The sequence below is a fragment of the Aquarana catesbeiana genome, linkage group LG05 (assembly GCF_042186555.1).
Source record: "Aquarana catesbeiana isolate 2022-GZ linkage group LG05, ASM4218655v1, whole genome shotgun sequence".
Taxonomy (NCBI): Eukaryota; Metazoa; Chordata; class Amphibia; order Anura; family Ranidae; genus Aquarana; species Aquarana catesbeiana.
The window spans coordinates 653,388,705-653,411,395 of record NC_133328.1 but is presented as its reverse complement, the minus strand read 5'-3'; the positions used below and the strand labels follow the sequence as shown (position 1 = coordinate 653,411,395).

At 49.5% G+C, this 22,691-nt stretch overlaps 1 protein-coding gene across 3 annotated transcripts in view; it reads left to right on the top strand.

The window, feature by feature from the left end:
* Window positions 1-15,381, top strand: part of SLC4A2 (solute carrier family 4 member 2) — a 73,219-nt gene extending 57,838 nt beyond the window's left edge. For all 3 annotated transcript variants that reach the window (XM_073632600.1, XM_073632601.1, XM_073632602.1), the window contains exon 22: window positions 14,844-15,381. In XM_073632600.1, coding sequence (XP_073488701.1) covers window positions 14,844-14,924 — 81 coding nt within the window. In that variant the 3' untranslated portion in view covers window positions 14,925-15,381. The remainder of the gene's footprint in view (window positions 1-14,843) is intronic.
* Window positions 15,382-22,691: the final 7,310 nt, after the last annotated feature.

Sequence of the window (22,691 nt, the reverse complement as noted above, 5' to 3'; positions counted from 1 at the left end):
CCATCCATCTCTCTCTATAACTCCATCCATCCCTATGACTCCATCCATCTCTATGACTCCATCCATCCCTATGACTCCATCCATCTCTATGACTCCATCAATCTCTATGACTCCATCAATCTCTATGACTCCATCCATCTCTATGACTCCATCCATCCCTATGACTCCATCCATCCCTATGACTCCATCCATCTCTATGACTCCATCCATCCCTATGACTCCATCCATCTCTATGACTCCATCCATCTCTATGACTCCATCCATCTCTCTCTATAACTCCATCCATCCCTATGACTCCATCCATCTCTATGACTCCATCAATCTCTATGACTCCATCAATCTCTATGACTCCATCAATCTCTATGACTCCATCCATCTCTCTCTATAACTCCATCCATCCCTATGACTCCATCCATCTCTATGACTCCATCCATCTCTATGACTCCATCCATCTCTCTCTATAACTCCATCCATCCCTATGACTCCATCCATCTCTATGACTCCATCCATCTCTATGACTCCATCCATCCCTATGACTCCATCCATCTCTATGACTCCATCCATCTCTATGACTCCATCCATCTCTATGACTCCATCCATCTCTCTCTATAACTCCATCCATCCCTATGACTCCATCCATCTCTATGACTCCATCCATCCCTATGACTCCACCCATCTCTATGACTCCACCCATCTCTATGACGCCATCCATCTCTATGACTCCATCCATCCCTATGACTCCATCCATCCCTATGACTCCATCCATCTCTATGACTCCATCCATCTCTATGACTCCATCCATCTCTCTCTATAACTCCATCCATCCCTATGACTCCATCCATCCCTATGACTCCATCCATCTCTATGACTCCATCCATCTCTATGACTCCATCCATCTCTATGACTCCATCCATCCCTATGACTCCATCCATCTCTATGACTCCATCCATCTCTATGACTCCATCCATCTCTATGACTCCATCCATCTCTATGACTCCATCAATCTCTATGACTCCATCCATCTCTCTCTATAACTCCATCCATCCCTATGACTCCATCCATCCCTATGACTCCATCCATCTCTATGACTCCATCCATCTCTATGACTCCATCCATCTCTATGACTCCATCCATCTCTCTCTATAACTCCATCCATCCCTATGACTCCATCCATCTCTATGACTCCATCCATCCCTATGACTTCATCCATCTCTATGACTCCATCCATCTCTATGACTCCATCCATCTCTCTCTATAACTCCATCCATCCCTATGACTCCATCCATCTCTATGACTCCATCCATCTCTATGACTCCATCCATCCCTATGACTCCATCCATCTCTATGACTCCATCCATCTCTATGACTCCATCCATCTCTCTCTATAACTCCATACATCCCTATGACTCCATCCATCTCTATGACTCCATCCATCTCTATGACTCCATCCATCCCTATGACTCCATCCATCCCTATGACTCCATCCATCTCTATGACTCCATCCATCTCTATGACTCCATCCATCTCTATGACTCCATCCATCCCTATGACTCCATCCATCTCTATGACTCCATCCATCTCTATGACTCCATCCATCTCTATGACTCCATCCATCTCTCTCTATAACTCCATCCATCCCTATGACTCCATCCATCCCTATGACTCCATCCATCTCTATGACTCCATCCATCTCTATGACTCCATCCATCTCTATGACTCCATCCATCCCTATGACTCCATCCATCTCTATGACTCCATCCATCTCTATGACTCCATCCATCTCTATGACTCCATCCATCTCTCTCTATAACTCCATCCATCCCTATGACTCCATCCATCTCTATGACTCCATCCATCCCTATGACTCCACCCATCTCTATGACTCCATCCATCTCTATGACTCCACCCATTTCTATGACTCCACCCATCTCTATGACTCCACCCATCTCTATGGCTCCACCCACCTCTATGGCTTGTTCCACCTTATGTGGCTCCACCCATCTCTATGACTCCACCCATCTCTGTAACTCCATCCATCTCTATGGCTTCTTCCACCCTATGTGGCTTCACCTTTCTCTATGACTCCACCCAACTCTATGGCTCCACCCATCTCTATGACTCCACCCATCTCTATGACTCAATCCATCTCTATGGCTCCACCCACCTCTATGGCTTGTTCCACCCTATGTGGCTCCACCTTTCTCTATGACTCCACCCAACTCTATGACTCCACCCATCTCTATGACTTCACCCATCTCCCTGGCTACACCCACCCTATATGGCTCCACCCCTTTATTCTGCCAGGCTTCTTCCCATGTCTCTTTAACCAAGACTTACTATTGAACTGAGACGGAGAGTTCAGGTTCTGTCATGTGACTAACAGCCAATGGCAAGCTTCCATTACTCTGCTGGTATGGAGCGACATGGGAGTCCAATGATATGTTAATGATACGGTGACCGCAAGACTGTACATACATAGGAGTAATCAGTGACCCTCATTGGTGAATGTTCGGTGAAAGTCACCATCTCTTCTATATCACCTCTTTATAAATGGGGCCCTATGACCCCAGTAAGACTGTGACCCTTCACCTCTTTATAAATGGGGCCCCATGACCCCAGTAAGGCTGTGACCCATCACCTCTTTATAAATGGGCCCCATGACCCCAGTAAGACTGTGACCCATCACCTCTTTATAAATGGGCCCCATGACCCCAGTAAGGCTGTGACCCATCACCTCTTTATAAATGGGCCCCATGACCCCAGTAAGACTGTGACCCATCACCTCTTTATAAATGGGCCCCATGACCCCAGTAAGGCTGTGACCCATCACCTCTTTATAAATGGGCCCCATGACCCCAGTAAGGCTGTGACCCATCACCTCTTTATAAATGGGCCCCTATGACCCCAGTAAGATTGTGACCCATCACCTCTTTATAAATGGGCCCCTATGACCCCAGTAAGATTGTGACCCATCACCTCTTTATAAACGGGCCCCTATGACCCCAGTAAGACTGTGACCCTTCACCTCTTTATAAATGGGCCCCATGACCCCAGTAAGACTGTGACCCATCACCTCTTTATAAATGGGCCCCATGACCCCAGTAAGACTGTGACCCATCACCTCTTTATAAATGGGCCCCTATGACCCCAGTAAGATTGTGACCCATCACCTCTTTATAAATGGGCCCCATGACCCCAGTAAGATTGTGACCCATCACCTCTTTATAAACGGGCCCCTATGACCCCAGTAAGACTGTGACCCTTCACCTCTTTATAAATGGGGCCCCATGACCCCAGTAAGGCTGTTACCCATCACCTCTTTATAAATGGGGCCCCATGACCCCAGTAAGGCTGTGACCCGTCACCTCTTTATAAATGGGCCCCTATGACCCCAGTAAGGCTGTGACCCATCACCTCTTTATAAATGGGCCCCTATGACCCCAGTAAGACTGTGACCCGTCACCTCTTTATAAATGGGCCCCTATGACCCCAGTAAGACTGTGATCCATCACCTCTTTATAAATGGGGCCCCTATGACCCCAGTAAGATTGTGACCCATCACCTCTTTATAAATGGGGCCCCTATGACCCCAGTAAGGCTGTGATCCATCACCTCTTTATAAATGGGGCCCCTATGACCCCAGTAAGATTGTGACCCATCACCTCTTTATAAGTGGGGCCCCTATGACCCCAGTAAGGCTGTGACCCATCACCTCTTTATAAATGGGCCCCTATGACCCCAGTAAGACTGTGACCCATCACCTCTTTATAAATGGGCCCCTATGACCCCAGTAAGGCTGTGACCGGTCACCTCTTTATAAATGGGCCCCATGACCCCAGTAAGGCTGTGATCCATCACCTCTTTATAAATGGGCCCCTATGACCCCAGTAAGGCTGTGACCCATCACCTCTTTATAAATGGGGCCCCTATGACCCCAGTAAGACTGTGATCCATCACCTCTTTATAAATGGGGCCCTATGACCCCAGTAAGATTGTGACCCATCACCTCTTTATAAATGGGGCCCTATGACCCCAGTAAGATTGTGACCCATCACCTCTTTATAAATGGGGCCCCTATGACCCCAGTAAGATTGTGACCTATCACCTCTTTATAAATGGGCCCCTATGACCCCAGTAAGGCTGTGATCCATCACCTCTTTATAAATGGGGCCCTATGACCCCAGTAAGGCTGTGATCCATCACCTCTTTATAAATGGGGCCCTATGACCCCAGTAAGGCTGTGACCCATCACCTCTTTATAAATGGGCCCCTATGACCCCAGTAAGACTGTGACCCATCACCTCTTTATAAATGGGGCCCCTATGACCCCAGTAAGGCTGTGATCCATCACCTCTTTATAAATGGGGCCCTATGACCCCAGTAAGGCTGTGACCCATCACCTCTTTATAAATGGGCCCCCATGACCCCAGTAAGGCTGTGACCCATCACCTCTTTATAAATGGGCCCCCATGACCCCAGTAAGGCTGTGACCCATCACCTCTTTATAAATGGGGCCCCTATGACCCCAGTAAGATTGTGATCCATCACCTCTTTATAAATGGGCCCCTATAAACCCAGTAAGGCTGTGACCCATCACCTCTTTATAAATGGGGCCCCTATGACCCCAGTAAGATTGTGACCTAGCACCTCTTTATAAATGGGGCCCCTATGACCCCAGTAAGACTGTGACCCATCACCTCTTTATAAATGGGCCCCTATGACCCCAGTAAGGCTGTGATCCATCACCTCTTTATAAATGGGCCCCCATGACCCCAGTAAGGCTGTGATTGGTCACCTCTTTATAAATGGGCCCCTATGACCCCAGTAAGACTGTGACCCATCACCTCTTTATAAATGGGGCCCCTATGACCCCAGTAAGATTGTGATCCATCACCTCTTTATAAATGGGCCCCTATAAACCCAGTAAGACTGTGACCCATCACCTCTTTATAAATCGGCCCCTATGACCCCAGTAAGACTGTGACCCTTCACCTCTTTATAAATGGGGCCCCATGACCCCAGTAAGGCTGTGACCCATCACCTCTTTATAAATGGGGCCCCATGACCCCAGTAAGGCTGTGACCCATCACCTCTTTATAAATCGGCTCCTATGACCCCAGTAAGACTGTGACCCATCACCTCTTTATAAATGGGGCCCCATGACCCCAGTAAGGCTGTGACCCATCACCTCTTTATAAACGGGCCCCTATGACCCCAGTAAGGCTGTGACCGGTCACCTCTTTATAAATGGGGCCCCTATGACCCCAGTAAGACTGTGACCCATCACCTCTTTATAAATGGGGCCCCTATGACCCCAGTAAGACTGTGATCCATCACCTCTTTATAAATGGGCCCCTATGACCCCAGTAAGGCTGTGACCCATCACCTCTTTATAAATGGGGCCCCTATGACCCCAGTAAGATTGTGACCCATCACCTCTTTATAAGTGGGGCCCCTATGACCCCAGTAAGGCTGTGACCCATCACCTCTTTATAAATGGGCCCCTATGACCCCAGTAAGACTGTGACCCATCACCTCTTTATAAATGGGGCCCCTATGACCCCAGTAAGGCTGTGATCCATCACCTCTTTATAAATGGGCCCCTATGACCCCAGTAAGGCTGTGACCGGTCACCTCTTTATAAATGGGCCCCTATGACCCCAGTAAGGCTGTGACCGGTCACCTCTTTATAAATGGGCCCCTATGACCCCAGTAAGGCTGTGATCCATCACCTCTTTATAAATGGGGCCCTATGACCCCAGTAAGGCTGTGATCCATCACCTCTTTATAAATGGGGCCCTATGACCCCAGTAAGGCTGTGATTGGTCACCTCTTTATAAATGGGCCCCTATGACCCCAGTAAGGCTGTGATCCATCACCTCTTTATAAATGGGGCCCTATGACCCCAGTAAGATTGTGACCCATCACCTCTTTATAAATGGGGCCCCTATGACCCCAGTAAGGCTGTGATCCATCACCTCTTTATAAATGGGGCCCTATGACCCCAGTAAGGCTGTGACCCATCACCTCTTTATAAATCGGCCCCTATGACCCCAGTAAGGCTGTGATCCATCACCTCTTTATAAATGGGCCCCCATGACCCCAGTAAGGCTGTGACCGGTCACCTCTTTATAAATGGGCCCCATGACCCCAGTAAGGCTGTGATCCATCACCTCTTTATAAATGGGGCCCCTATGACCCCAGTAAGATTGTGACCTATCACCTCTTTATAAATGGGCCCCTATGACCCCAGTAAGGCTGTGACCCATCACCTCTTTATAAATGGGGCCCCTATGACCCCAGTAAGATTGTGACCTAGCACCTCTTTATAAATGGGGCCCCTATGACCCCAGTAAGACTGTGACCCATCACCTCTTTATAAATGGGCCCCTATGACCCCAGTAAGGCTGTGACCCATCACCTCTTTATAAATGGGCCCCTATGACCCCAGTAAGGCTGTGATCCATCACCTCTTTATAAATGGGCCCCCATGACCCCAGTAAGGCTGTGACCGGTCACCTCTTTATAAATGGGCCCCATGACCCCAGTAAGGCTGTGATCCATCACCTCTTTATAAATGGGCCCCCATGACCCCAGTAAGGCTGTGACCGGTCACCTCTTTATAAATGGGCCCCATGACCCCAGTAAGGCTGTGATCCATCACCTCTTTATAAATGGGCCCCCATGACCCCAGTAAGGCTGTGACCGGTCACCTCTTTATAAATGGGCCCCATGACCCCAGTAAGGCTGTGACCCATCACCTCTTTATAAATGGGGCCCCTATGACCCCAGTAAGACTGTGATCCATCACCTCTTTATAAATGGGCCCCTATGACCCCAGTAAGGCTGTGACCCATCACCTCTTTATAAATGGGGCCCCTATGACCCCAGTAAGATTGTGACCTAGCACCTCTTTATAAATGGGGCCCCTATGACCCCAGTAAGACTGTGACCCATCACCTCTTTATAAATGGGCCCCTATGACCCCAGTAAGGCTGTGATCCATCACCTCTTTATAAATGGGCCCCTATGACCCCAGTAAGGCTGTGATCCATCACCTCTTTATAAATGGGGCCCTATGACCCCAGTAAGGCTGTGATCCATCACCTCTTTATAAATGGGGCCCCTATGACCCCAGTAAGGCTGTGATCCATCACCTCTTTATAAATGAGCCCTATGACCCCAGTAAGATTGTGACCCATCACCTCTTTATAAATGGGGCCCCTATGACCCCAGTAAGGCTGTGATCCATCACCTCTTTATAAATGGGGCCCTATGACCCCAGTAAGGCTGTGATCCATCACCTCTTTATAAATGAGCCCCTATGACCCCAGTAAGATTGTGACCCATCACCTCTTTATAAATGGGGCCCCTATGACCCCAGTAAGACTGTGACCCTTCACCTCTTTATAAATGGGGCCCCATGACCCCAGTAAGGCTGTGACCCATCACCTCTTTATAAATCGGCTCCTATGACCCCAGTAAGGCTGTGACCCATCACCTCTTTATAAATGGGGCCCCATGACCCCAGTAAGACTGTGACCCGTCACCTCTTTATAAATGGGCCCCTATGACCCCAGTAAGACTGTGACCCATCACCTCTTTATAAATCGGCCCCTATGACCCCAGTAAGACTGTGACCCTTCACCTCTTTATAAATGGGGCCCCATGACCCCAGTAAGGCTGTGACCCATCACCTCTTTATAAATGGGGCCCCATGACCCCAGTAAGGCTGTGACCCATCACCTCTTTATAAATCGGCTCCTATGACCCCAGTAAGACTGTGACCCATCACCTCTTTATAAATGGGGCCCCATGACCCCAGTAAGGCTGTGACCCATCACCTCTTTATAAACGGGCCCCTATGACCCCAGTAAGGCTGTGACCCATCACCTCTTTATAAACGGGCCCCTATGACCCCAGTAAGGCTGTGACCCATCACCTCTTTATAAACGGGCCCCTATGACCCCAGTAAGGCTGTGACCCATCACCTCTTTATAAATGGGGCCCCTATGACCCCAGTAAGACTGTGATCCATCACCTCTTTATAAATGGGCCCCTATGACCCCAGTAAGGCTGTGACCCATCACCTCTTTATAAATGGGGCCCCTATGACCCCAGTAAGATTGTGACCCATCACCTCTTTATAAGTGGGGCCCCTATGACCCCAGTAAGGCTGTGACCCATCACCTCTTTATAAATGGGCCCCTATGACCCCAGTAAGACTGTGACCGGTCACCTCTTTATAAATGGGCCCCTATGACCCCAGTAAGGCTGTGACCGGTCACCTCTTTATAAATGGGCCCCTATGACCCCAGTAAGGCTGTGATCCATCACCTCTTTATAAATGGGGCCCTATGACCCCAGTAAGGCTGTGATCCATCACCTCTTTATAAATGGGGCCCTATGACCCCAGTAAGATTGTGACCCATCACCTCTTTATAAATGGGGCCCCTATGACCCTAGTAAGGCTGTGATCCATCACCTCTTTATAAATGGGGCCCTATGACCCCAGTAAGGCTGTGATTGGTCACCTCTTTATAAATGGGGCCCCTATGACCCCAGTAAGGCTGTGATCCATCACCTCTTTATAAATGGGGCCCTATGACCCCAGTAAGGCTGTGACCCATCACCTCTTTATAAATGGGGCCCCTATGACCCCAGTAAGGCTGTGATCCATCACCTCTTTATAAATGGGGCCCCTATGACCCCAGTAAGGCTGTGATCCATCACCTCTTTATAAATGGGGCCCTATGACCCCAGTAAGGCTGTGACCCATCACCTCTTTATAAATGGGCCCCCATGACCCCAGTAAGGCTGTGATCCATCACCTCTTTATAAATGGGGCCCTATGACCCCAGTAAGGCTGTGACCCATCACCTCTTTATAAATGGGCCCCCATGACCCCAGTAAGGCTGTGATCCATCACCTCTTTATAAATGGGCCCCTATGACCCCAGTAAGACTGTGACCCATCACCTCTTTATAAATGGGGCCCCTATGACCCCAGTAAGATTGTGATCCATCACCTCTTTATAAATGGGCCCCTATGACCCCAGTAAGGCTGTGACCCATCACCTCTTTATAAATGGGGCCCCTATGACCCCAGTAAGATTGTGACCTAGCACCTCTTTATAAATGGGGCCCCTATGACCCCAGTAAGACTGTGACCCATCACCTCTTTATAAATGGGCCCTATGACCCCAGTAAGACTGTGACCCATCACCTCTTTATAAATGGGCCCCTATGACCCCAGTAAGACTGTGACCCATCACCTCTTTATAAATGGGGCCCCATGACCCCAGTAAGGCTGTGACCCATCACCTCTTTATAAATGGGGCCCCATGACCCCAGTAAGGCTGTGACCCATCACCTCTTTATAAATGGGCCCCTATGACCCCAGTAAGGCTGTGACCCATCACCTCTTTATAAACGGGCCCCTATGACCCCAGTAAGGCTGTGATCCATCACCTCTTTATAAATCGGCTCCTATGACCCCAGTAAGACTGTGACCCATCACCTCTTTATAAATGGGGCCCCATGACCCCAGTAAGGCTGTGACCCATCACCTCTTTATAAACGGGCCCCTATGACCCCAGTAAGGCTGTGACCCATCACCTCTTTATAAATGGGCCCCTATGACCCCAGTAAGGCTGTGACCCATCACCTCTTTATAAATGGGGCCCCTATGACCCCAGTAAGGCTGTGATCCATCACCTCTTTATAAATGGGGCCCCTATGACCCCAGTAAGATTGTGACCCATCACCTCTTTATAAGTGGGGCCCCTATGACCCCAGTAAGGCTGTGACCCATCACCTCTTTATAAATGGGCCCCTATGACCCCAGTAAGGCTGTGATCCATCACCTCTTTATAAATGGGCCCCCATGACCCCAGTAAGGCTGTGACCCATCACCTCTTTATAAATGGGGCCCCTATGACCCCAGTAAGATTGTGACCCATCACCTCTTTATAAATGGGCCCCTATGACCCCAGTAAGACTGTGATCCATCACCTCTTTATAAATGGGCCCCTATGACCCCAGTAAGGCTGTGATCCATCACCTCTTTATAAATGGGCCCCCATGACCCCAGTAAGGCTGTGACCCATCACCTCTTTATAAATGGGCCCCTATGACCCCAGTAAGACTGTGACCCGTCACCTCTTTATAAATGGGCCCCTATGACCCCAGTAAGACTGTGACCCATCACTTCTTTATAAACGGGCCCCTATGACCCCAGTAAGGCTGTGACCCTTCACCTCTTTATAAATGGGGCCCCATGACCCCAGTAAGGCTGTGACCCATCACCTCTTTATAAATGGGGCCCTATGACCCCAGTAAGGCTGTGACCGGTCACCTCTTTATAAATGGGCCCCATGACCCCAGTAAGGCTGTGATCCATCACCTCTTTATAAATGGGGCCCCTATGACCCCAGTAAGACTGTGATCCATCACCTCTTTATAAATGGGGCCCCATGACCCCAGTAAGGCTGTGACCCATCACCTCTTTATAAATGGGCCCCTATGACCCCAGTAAGGCTGTGACCCATCACCTCTTTATAAATGGGGCCCCTATGACCCCAGTAAGACTGTGATCCATCACCTCTTTATAAATGGGGCCCTATGACCCCAGTAAGATTGTGACCCATCACCTCTTTATAAATGGGGCCCCTATGACCCCAGTAAGATTGTGACCTATCACCTCTTTATAAATGGGCCCCTATGACCCCAGTAAGGCTGTGATCCATCACCTCTTTATAAATGGGCCCCTATGACCCCAGTAAGACTGTGACCCATCACCTCTTTATAAATGGGCCCCTATGACCCCAGTAAGGCTGTGATCCATCACCTCTTTATAAATGGGGCCCCATGACCCCAGTAAGGCTGTGACCCATCACCTCTTTATAAATGGGGCCCCATGACCCCAGTAAGACTGTGACCCATCACCTCTTTTTAAATGGGCCCCTATGACCCCAGTAAGACTGTGACCCATCACCTCTTTATAAATGGGGCCCCATGACCCCAGTAAGACTGTGACCCGTCACCTCTTTATAAATGGGCCCCTATGACCCCAGTAAGACTGTGACCCATCACCTCTTTATAAATCGGCCCCTATGACCCCAGTAAGGCTGTGACCCATCACCTCTTTATAAATGGGGCCCCTATGACCCCAGTAAGACTGTGACCCATCACCTCTTTATAAATGGGGCCCCATGACCCCAGTAAGGCTGTGACCCGTCACCTCTTTATAAATGGGCCCCTATGACCCCAGTAAGGCTGTGACCCATCACCTCTTTATAAATGGGCCCCTATGACCCCAGTAAGACTGTGATCCATCACCTCTTTATAAATCGGCTCCTATGACCCCAGTAAGACTGTGACCCATCACCTCTTTATAAATGGGGCCCCATGACCCCAGTAAGGCTGTGACCCATCACCTCTTTATAAACGGGCCCCTATGACCCCAGTAAGGCTGTGACCCATCACCTCTTTATAAATGGGCCCCTATGACCCCAGTAAGGCTGTGACCCATCACCTCTTTATAAATGGGGCCCCTATGACCCCAGTAAGGCTGTGATCCATCACCTCTTTATAAATGGGGCCCCTATGACCCCAGTAAGATTGTGACCCATCACCTCTTTATAAGTGGGGCCCCTATGACCCCAGTAAGGCTGTGACCCATCACCTCTTTATAAATGGGCCCCTATGACCCCAGTAAGGCTGTGATCCATCACCTCTTTATAAATGGGCCCCCATGACCCCAGTAAGGCTGTGACCCATCACCTCTTTATAAATGGGGCCCCTATGACCCCAGTAAGATTGTGACCTATCACCTCTTTATAAATGGGCCCCTATGACCCCAGTAAGGCTGTGATCCATCACCTCTTTATAAATGGGCCCCTATGACCCCAGTAAGACTGTGACCCATCACCTCTTTATAAATGGGCCCCTATGACCCCAGTAAGGCTGTGATCCATCACCTCTTTATAAATGGGGCCCCATGACCCCAGTAAGGCTGTGACCCATCACCTCTTTATAAATGGGGCCCCATGACCCCAGTAAGACTGTGACCCATCACCTCTTTTTAAATGGGCCCCTATGACCCCAGTAAGACTGTGACCCATCACCTCTTTATAAATGGGGCCCCATGACCCCAGTAAGACTGTGACCCGTCACCTCTTTATAAATGGGCCCCTATGACCCCAGTAAGACTGTGACCCATCACCTCTTTATAAATCGGCCCCTATGACCCCAGTAAGACTGTGACCCTTCACCTCTTTATAAATGGGGCCCCATGACCCCAGTAAGGCTGTGACCCATCACCTCTTTATAAATGGGGCCCCATGACCCCAGTAAGGCTGTGACCCGTCACCTCTTTATAAATGGGCCCCTATGACCCCAGTAAGGCTGTGACCCATCACCTCTTTATAAACGGGCCCCTATGACCCCAGTAAGGCTGTGACCCATCACCTCTTTATAAATGGGGCCCCTATGACCCCAGTAAGACTGTGATCCATCACCTCTTTATAAACGGGCCCCTATGACCCCAGTAAGGCTGTGACCCATCACCTCTTTATAAATGGGGCCCCTATGACCCCAGTAAGACTGTGATCCATCACCTCTTTATAAATCGGCCCCTATGACCCCAGTAAGGCTGTGACCCTTCACCTCTTTATAAATGGGGCCCCTATGACCCCAGTAAGACTGTGACCCATCACCTCTTTATAAACGGGCCCCTATGACCCCAGTAAGGCTGTGACCCATCACCTCTTTATAAATGGGCCCCTATGACCCCAGTAAGGCTGTGACCCATCACCTCTTTATAAATGGGGCCCCTATGACCCCAGTAAGACTGTGATCCATCACCTCTTTATAAATGGGCCCCTATGACCCCAGTAAGGCTGTGACCCATCACCTCTTTATAAATGGGGCCCCTATGACCCCAGTAAGGCTGTGATCCATCACCTCTTTATAAATGGGGCCCCTATGACCCCAGTAAGATTGTGACCCATCACCTCTTTATAAGTGGGGCCCCTATGACCCCAGTAAGGCTGTGACCCATCACCTCTTTATAAATGGGCCCCTATGACCCCAGTAAGACTGTGACCGGTCACCTCTTTATAAATGGGCCCCTATGACCCCAGTAAGGCTGTGATCCATCACCTCTTTATAAATGGGGCCCTATGACCCCAGTAAGGCTGTGATCCATCACCTCTTTATAAATGGGGCCCTATGACCCCAGTAAGATTGTGACCCATCACCTCTTTATAAATGGGGCCCCTATGACCCTAGTAAGGCTGTGATCCATCACCTCTTTATAAATGGGGCCCTATGACCCCAGTAAGGCTGTGATTGGTCACCTCTTTATAAATGGGCCCCTATGACCCCAGTAAGGCTGTGATCCATCACCTCTTTATAAATGGGGCCCTATGACCCCAGTAAGGCTGTGATCCATCACCTCTTTATAAATGGGGCCCTATGACCCCAGTAAGATTGTGACCCATCACCTCTTTATAAATGGGGCCCCTATGACCCCAGTAAGGCTGTGATCCATCACCTCTTTATAAATGGGGCCCTATGACCCCAGTAAGGCTGTGACCCATCACCTCTTTATAAATGGGCCCCCATGACCCCAGTAAGGCTGTGATCCATCACCTCTTTATAAATGGGGCCCTATGACCCCAGTAAGGCTGTGACCCATCACCTCTTTATAAATGGGCCCCCATGACCCCAGTAAGGCTGTGATCCATCACCTCTTTATAAATGGGCCCCTATGACCCCAGTAAGGCTGTGACCCATCACCTCTTTATAAATGGGGCCCCTATGACCCCAGTAAGATTGTGACCTAGCACCTCTTTATAAATGGGGCCCCTATGACCCCAGTAAGACTGTGACCCATCACCTCTTTATAAATGGGCCCCTATGACCCCAGTAAGACTGTGACCCATCACCTCTTTATAAATGGGCCCCTATGACCCCAGTAAGACTGTGATCCATCACCTCTTTATAAATGGGCCCCCATGACCACAGTAAGGCTGTGATCCATCACCTCTTTATAAATGGGCCCCTATGACCCCAGTAAGACTGTGACCCGTCACCTCTTTATAAATGGGCCCCTATGACCCCAGTAAGGCTGTGACCCATCACCTCTTTATAAATGGGCCCCTATGACCCCAGTAAGGCTGTGACCCATCACCTCTTTATAAATGGGCCCCTATGACCCCAGTAAGATTGTGACCCATCACCTCTTTATAAATGGGGCCCCTATGACCCCAGTAAGGCTGTAATCCATCACCTCTTTATAAATGGGGCCCCTATGACCCCAGTAAGGCTGTGATTGGTCACCTCTTTATAAATGCGCCCCCATGACCCCAGTAAGGCTGTGACCCATCACCTCTTTCTAAATGGGGCCCCTATGACCCCAGTAAGACTGTGACCTGTTACCTCTTTATAAATGGGCCCCTATGACCCCAGTAAGACTGTGACCCATCACCTCTTTATAAATGGGGCCCCTATGACCCCAGTAAGATTGTGATCCATCACCTCTTTATAAATGGGGCCCCTATGACCCCAGTAAGATTGTGATCCATCACCTCTTTATAAATGGGCCCCTATGACCCCAGTAAGACTGTGACCCATCACCTCTTTATAAATGGGCCCCTATGACCCCAGTAAGGCTGTGATCCATCACCTCTTTATAAATGGGGCCCCTATGACCCCAGTAAGATTGTGACCCATCACCTCTTTATAAATGGGGCCCCTATGACCCCAGTAAGGCTGTGACCTGTCACCTCTTGTCACCTCTTGTGAACCATCACTCTTCTTATCTTTGTCTCCCTCCAGTTGGACGCAGACGAGGTGCAGCCGATCTTCGATGAACAGGAGGGTGTCGATGAATATAATGAAATGCCGATGCCGGTGTAATACCAAATCCTTCCTTGTGCCTTGGGCAGAACTTCTGGAGACCCAAAAGATTCCCTGTGATCCTCACACCAACCCTGAACCCAGAATCCCCTTCCCCCGCAATCTTGCATAGAAGCTGCTGTAGAAGAGGCAGAGCGCACTGCTTGGGGGTGGAGCTTTGCTGTTCAGGGGTGGGACTTCCTAGGGCTCATTATAGATGAAGGACAGACAATATCTGCAGCTGCCCCCGAGGTGCAGATTACAATCATGATAGCCGTGCCAAATCCTAGGACAAGCCCAACCCCCGCCGCCGGGGCAGAGTACGGTGAGGATACTCCTGCCGAAATCTACCAAGACGGAGGACAGGCCACACCCGGTGACCGACAATCACTGGGGCCAGCAGTATATTTATAGAGAGTATTATTATTGGTCAGATCATGTATTATGTGTAATAGTGTTAATATATCAATGAGTAGAAGTGTCAGTGTGATCATTATCCATGTGTGACGGTCAATGTTACTCCCAAACCTTCTATACTGCACCCCGGGAGGGGGAGGAAACCCGACCTCAGATGTGGGGGATGGAATTGTTGGTGATCCCGCCAGTAATACACTTCCTGTCCTCAGGTGACAACGCTCAATGCACTGTATCTATGGAGGATCAGGGTGGTGATCCCGCCAGTAATACACTTCCTGTCCTCAGGTGACAACGCTCACTTCTCCACTGTATCTATGGAGGAACAGGGTGGTGATCCCGCCAGTAATACACTTCCTGTCTTCAGGTGACAACGCTCACTTCTCCACTGTATCTATGGAGGAACAGGGTGGTGATCCCGCCAGTAATACACTTCCTGTCTTCAGGTGACAACGCTCACTTCTCCACTGTATCTATGGAGGATCAGGGTGGTGATCCCGCCAGTAATACACTTCCTGTCCTCAGGTGACAACGCTCACTTCTCCACTGTATCTATGGAGGAACAGGGTGGTGATCCCGCCAGTAATACACTTCCTGTCTTCAGGTGACAACGCTCACTTCTCCACTGTATCTATGGAGGATCAGGGTGGTGATCCCGCCAGTAATACACTTCCTGTCTTCAGGTGACAACGCTCACTTCTCCACTGTATCTATGGAGGAACAGGGTGGTGATCCCGCCAGTAATACACTTCCTGTCTTCAGGTGACAACGCTCACTTCTCCACTGTATCTATGGAGGATCAGGGTGGTGATCCCGCCAGTAATACACTTCCTGTCCTCAGGTGACAACGCTCACTGCACTGTATCTATGGAGGAACAGGGTGGTGATCCCGCCAGTAATACACTTCCTGTCTTCAGGTGACAACGCTCACTTCTCCACTGTATCTATGGAGGAACAGGGTGGTGATCCCGCCAGTGACACACTTCCTGTCCTCAGGTGACAACGCTCACTGCACTGTATCTATGGAGGAACAGGGTGGTGATCCCGCCAGTAATACACTTCCTGTCCTCAGGTGACAACGCTCACTGCACTGTATCTATGGAGGAACAGGGTGGTGATCCCGCCAGTAATACACTTCCTGTCCTCAGGTGACAACGCTCACTGCACTGTATCTATGGAGGATCAGGGTGGTGATCCTGCCAGTTAGTATTGGTAGGATTTTAAAGGTGCTATACCAATTGACCAAACATAACAGTTAAAATTCTGTGATATTTATTACAAGTCATTTTTAAAATCCATAGAAAAGTTCCACAAAAATGTTGTTATCAACATCCTCTGTAATTATTGCAAGTGTATTCACAGGGTCCTCTATGCATTTTCTTCTACATGTTTTGCCATATGGCTTCTTCAGGAAGTGTGCATACAGGATACCACATACAGACCATCCACTCCAGAATCAAAGGTCATAAATGAAGCGGTCCAGTAGGGGGAGCCAAAGTGTCATAAGGCAGAAAAAGCAATTTAACCAAGGACTCTTTGTGTGTATATATACAAGCTATAACACACTCCTTGCAGGCTCATGGTAAAGCCTCTTCCATCTCGTTGACACCTCCTTGGTGTGGATCTGGTTGTGGAGAGGATGGTCTGTATGTGTTATCCTGTATGCACACATCCTGAAGAAGCCATACAGCGAAACCTGTAGAAGAAAATGCATAGAGGACTGTATGTGGTGACCTGTATGCACACATCCTGAAGAAGCCATACAGCGAAACCTGTAGAAGAAAATGCACAGAGGACCGTGAGTACATGAGTGAATACACGTACAATAATTACAGAGGATGTTGACAATAAAAGATTTTGTGGAACTTTTCTATGGATTATAAAAATGATTTGTAATAAATATTACAGAATTTGAACTGTTGTGTTTGGTCAATTGGTATAGCACCTTATAATCCCACCAATACTCATTATATATTTGGTACTAGAATGCTCACTGCACTGTATCTACGGAGGATCAGGGTGGTGATCCTGCCAGTAATAACACACTTCCTGTCCTTAGGTCACAATGCCCACTGTACTGTATCTATGGAGGATCAGTGTTGTCACCCTAGGGCAAGACTACAGAACACCTCCCCCTCTCCTCTTCTCCCTAATGTAGGGGGAGGTACTCTATAGTTCACAGGAAGAGCTGACAGCAATGTGACTGATAACAGTCGGCACATGCCGAGAACAAAGGAAGTTATCAGCTCACAAGATTTCTGCATCAACTGGTATTTCTTATTAAGGGACACAAGAATACAGATATAGTTGGGTTATATTGGTGCCTACAGGAAATGGAGGTCACTGACAAACAGAAAAAACTGTAAGCCAGCCCCCCGTATAACTCCTCCTCTAACCAGCATGCCTCAGTTTTTTTTGCTGGTGTCCCAGAAGGTTCTACAGCCTTTGTTCAGCTCTGCAGAAGAAGATCTATTTTTTGCTGGCCTTCGTTTCTTCCTCAACTGTAATGAAGATCTTCCTCAGCCTGACTTTGGAGGTCATACCTGGACCCCCCTGGACTGGATGTGGAAGGTTAGCCTGGACCTCTGGGCATGGGGCTTTGCATTTTGGTGCCTTCCAGACTGCAGAGAACTTTCTGGGTCCAGAGCTGTGGCACTACCTCAGGGGTGACCCTGTCCCTGTAGACTGATCGGGCTGAGCATCGGGAGCCACCTCAGAGTCTGATCGGCCGGGCCCCTTTCAAAATTGCCCACCACCTCTGGTTTTACTGGACGAGGGGTAATGGCTGAGGGACCAACATTACCTACTGGGAGAAAGCATCAACCTGCTCCTGTTCCTGAGGCTACATGTGGGTCTCCAGTCTATTCCCACCACCTGCCTACAGGGACCCCTTCACCTCTGCCCAACTTAAACACTCCTTGGCACAAGCTGTGAGTACCTGAGGCCTGGCTTCATGTGGAACTTAGTTGTTTTACAGTTGTGCCGAAGCAACGTCTCCTAAGACACCCAGAGGAAAGTCCCACTGCCAGGGATGACCTCAGTCCATATGCCCCTAGTGGTTCCATGTGTGTTTACTGGGTATCCCCAGAAGGATCTTATGGCTGCAATCTAGAACCCCTAATTGTATGGGGTCATCCTCAACAGTTTGGAGACCACTGATCTAGGTGATGTCAAACTGTGACCCAGGGGCCAGATGCAGCCCTTTGCTTGCTTTTATCCAGCTTTTGAGCCACTATTTCATTCACTGACACCAACGAAGGGGCACAATTCTTCCCAATGACACCAATAATTGAGCAGTTACTCCCAATACCACCAACAATGGGGCACTATTCCTTCCAATGAAACCAATATTGGGGCACAATTCCTCCCAATGACACCAACAATTGAGGAACAATTCCTCCCAATGACACAAACAATGGGGCACAATTCCTCACAATGACATCAATGATGGAGCAGAGGTCCTCCCAATGGCAACAAAATGAGGCACAATTCCTCCCAATGACACAAACAATGGGGCACAGGTCATCCCAATAACACCAACCATGGGGTCCAATAAAACCAATGATGGTGCACAATTCCTACCAATGACACAAACAATGGGGCACAATTCCTCCCAATAACACCAACATTGGGGCACAATGAAAACCACAATAAAGCACAATTCCTCACGACACCAATAATGGGGCAAAATCCTCCCAATGACACAAACAATGGGGCACAGTTCCTCCCAATGACACCAACAATGGGGCTCAATGACACCAATGCTGGTGCAAAATTCCTACCCCCCTAAAGTCTGAAGAACAGTAAACTGGGCCTTTATTTAGAAAGTTTGGAGAGCCCTGACCTAGATGTTGCAGGACCTTCACCTGTGGGAAGGTTTGGGAATCCTTCCCATGACAGGACAAGGGGTTTGGTCACTACGCTGAATGACGTTGGGGAGTCTTCACCACAATGTCTTCCTCAGAGACCATGCATTGGCCTCAGTTGATGGTTGCTGCACCAGTTGTAGAGTCTTGTGTGATTGAGAGCTGCTCATCTCCTACATGTTCCTATGTCAGACCCCAGGGACACTTTAGGGTGTTGCTATATATAGTCTTGTCCATCCATTTGCATTTGTCTAGTGTTCCTTGTACCAGTCTGGGTTTGTATACTACCTTACAACACTGATTACATTTGTAAGAGTCCTCTAGTGCACCTTCTTCAGGGTTGGTTCCTTTTAGTTCTCCTCCAGTCTCAGGGGCACTTCTCTGTCCACATGAGACATTACACTGTGATGATTCTCACATTCTTTGGATATCGCCTTATCACAGAAACTTTCTTCCCAGAACCCCAAGGCTCCACCCTTCACTAACAGACCAGCTGTCTTTTCCTGTGGACCTGTTTTCTGTCCAAGGTTACCTTTGGTGGATTTTTCTCCTAGCAGCTCATTCCAGTCTTCCCGTCTGGTGACCATCTCATGTAGTTGGTCTATTTCTTCCTAATCTAGTAGTTACGTTGTTCCACCTGTTTTGTTTTTCCGGCTTCCTGATGGTCAGTCTTCCTTTTGGTGGAGTCATTGCCCCCTGGCAGTCATTTCTTTTCTCCTGGTCAGGCTAATCTTCTGTGGCCTCCATTGGCAGCCTCCCTTATCCTGCAGAGGACTTCTCATCTGGCTCAAATTTGGGTGTTGCTCCTTCAGGTAGTTCTAAGTTGCGGACTGTTCCTAGCCTCCGTCGCCCAATCCTCACTTGGACAAATGTCCCAACCCCCTCTGTGTTTTTACTTGTCCTGCTATTGTATTTGACAAGATGGAGGCAGGCTGGGTGTATTTGGAGGGGTTATTCGGGGGCGGCTTATAGGTTTTTTTTTTATACTTCCTGTAGGTGGTACTATGAAACCTGGATGTTTCTGAATTCCTGCCTCCCTCAATGGACACCAAGTAAAGGAATGTATGGGAAGTATAGAACTCTTATTATTTGGCCTCATAGGGGAGGCAACCCCAGTGTGATGTCTTCTCTATACCCGACCTCGCAGGAGAGGCCACCTCAGTGTTATCTTCTCTATACCCGGCCTTATAGAGGCAACCTTGGTGTGAAATCTGCCCTATACCCGGCCTCGCAGGAGGCCACCTCAGTATGATATCTGCTTTATACCTGGCTGCATAGGAGAGGCCACCTTAGTGTGACATCCGCCCTATACCTGGATTCTTAGGGGAGGCCAGCTCAGTATGACATCTTCTCTATACTGGGCTTCATAGGAGAGGCCACCTCAGTGTGATTTCTGCCCAATACCCAGCCTCACAGGAGAGGCCACCTTGGTGTCATACCTTCTCTATACCCGGCCTCATAGGAAAGGCCACCTCAGTGTGATGTCCTCTCTATACCCAGCCTCGCAGGAGAGGCCACCTCAGTGTGACATCTGCCCTATACCCAGCCTCACAGGAGAGGCCACCTCAATGTAATGTCTGCCCTATACCTGGCTGCATAGGGGAGGCCACCTCAGTGTGACATCTGCCCTATACCCAGCCTCGCAGGAGAGGCCACCTCAGTGTAATGTCTGCCCTATACCTGGCCTCATAGGAGAGGCCACCTCAGTGTGACATCTGCCCTATACCCAGCCTCGCAGGAGAGGCCACCTCAGTGTAATGTCTGCCCTATACCTGGCCTCATAGGAGAGGCCACCTCAGTGTGACATCTGCCCTATACCCAGCCTCACAGGAGAGGCCACCTTGGTGTCATACCTTCTCTATACCCAGCCTCGCAGGAGAGGCCACCTCAGTGTAATGTCTGCCCTATACCTGGCTGCATAGGGGAGGCCACCTCTATATGACATCTTCTCTATACCCTGCCTCATAGGAGAGGTCACCTCAGTGTGATGTCTTCTCTATATCGGTATGGGGGGGGGTTCAGATACATAACCAGAGGGAAGACAATGAAGGTCCCCCCACTTCTATGTGGCTGATACACACCAGGGGGCGCTCTCTGATACACGTTCTCTGATACACACCAGGGGGCGCTCTCTGATACACGTTCTCTGATACACACCAGGGGGCGCTCTCTGATACACGTTCTCTGATACACACCAGGGGGCGCTCTCTGATACACGTTCTCTGATACACACCAGGGGGCGCTCTCTGATACACGTTCTCTGATACACACCAGGGGGCGCTCTCTGATACACGTTCTCTGATACACACCAGGGGGCGCTCTCTGATACACGTTCTCTGATACACACCAGGGGGCGCTCTCTGATACACGTTCTCTGATACACACCAGGGGGCGCTCTCTGATACACGTTCTCTGATACACACCAGGGGGCGCTCTCTGATACACGTTCTGATACACACCAGGGGGCGCTCTCTGATACACGTTCTCTGATACACACCAGGGGGCGCTCTCTGATACACGTTCTCTGATACACACCAGGGGGCGCTCTCTGATACACGTTCTCTGATACACACCAGGGGGCGCTCTCTGATACACGTTCTCTGATACACACCAGGGGGCGCTCTCTGATACACGTTCTGATACACACCAGGGGGCGCTCTCTGATACACGTTCTCTGATACACACCAGGGGGCGCTCTCTGATACACGTTCTCTGATACACACCAGGGGGCGCTCTCTGATACATGTTCTAATACACACCAGGGGGCGCTCTCTGATACACGTTCTGATACACACCAGGGGGCGCTCTCTGATACACGTTCTGATACACACCAGGGGGCGCTCTCTGATACACGTTCTCTGATACACACCAGGGGGCGCTCTCTGATACACGTTCTGATACACACCAGGGGGCGCTCTCTGATACACGTTCTCTGATACACACCAGGGGGCGCTCTCTGATACACGTTCTGATACACACCAGGGGGCGCTCTCTGATACACGTTCTCTGATACACACCAGGGGGCGCTCTCTGATACACGTTCTGATACACACCAGGGGGCGCTCTCTGATACACGTTCTGATACACACCAGGGGGCGCTCTCTGATACACGTTCTCTGATACACACCAGGGGGCGCTCTCTGATACACGTTCTCTGATACACACCAGGGGGCGCTCTCTGATACACGTTCTCTGATACACACCAGGGGGCGCTCTCTGATACACGTTCTCTGATACACACCAGGGGGCGCTCTCTGATACACGTTCTCTGATACACACCAGGGGGCGCTCTCTGATACACGTTCTCTGATACACACCAGGGGGCGCTCTCTGATACACGTTCTGATACACACCAGGGGGCGCTCTCTGATACACGTTCTGATACACACCAGGGGGCGCTCTCTGATACACGTTCTCTGATACACACCAGGGGGCGCTCTCTGATACACGTTCTGATACACACCAGGGGGCGCTCTCTGATACACGTTCTCTGATACACACCAGGGGG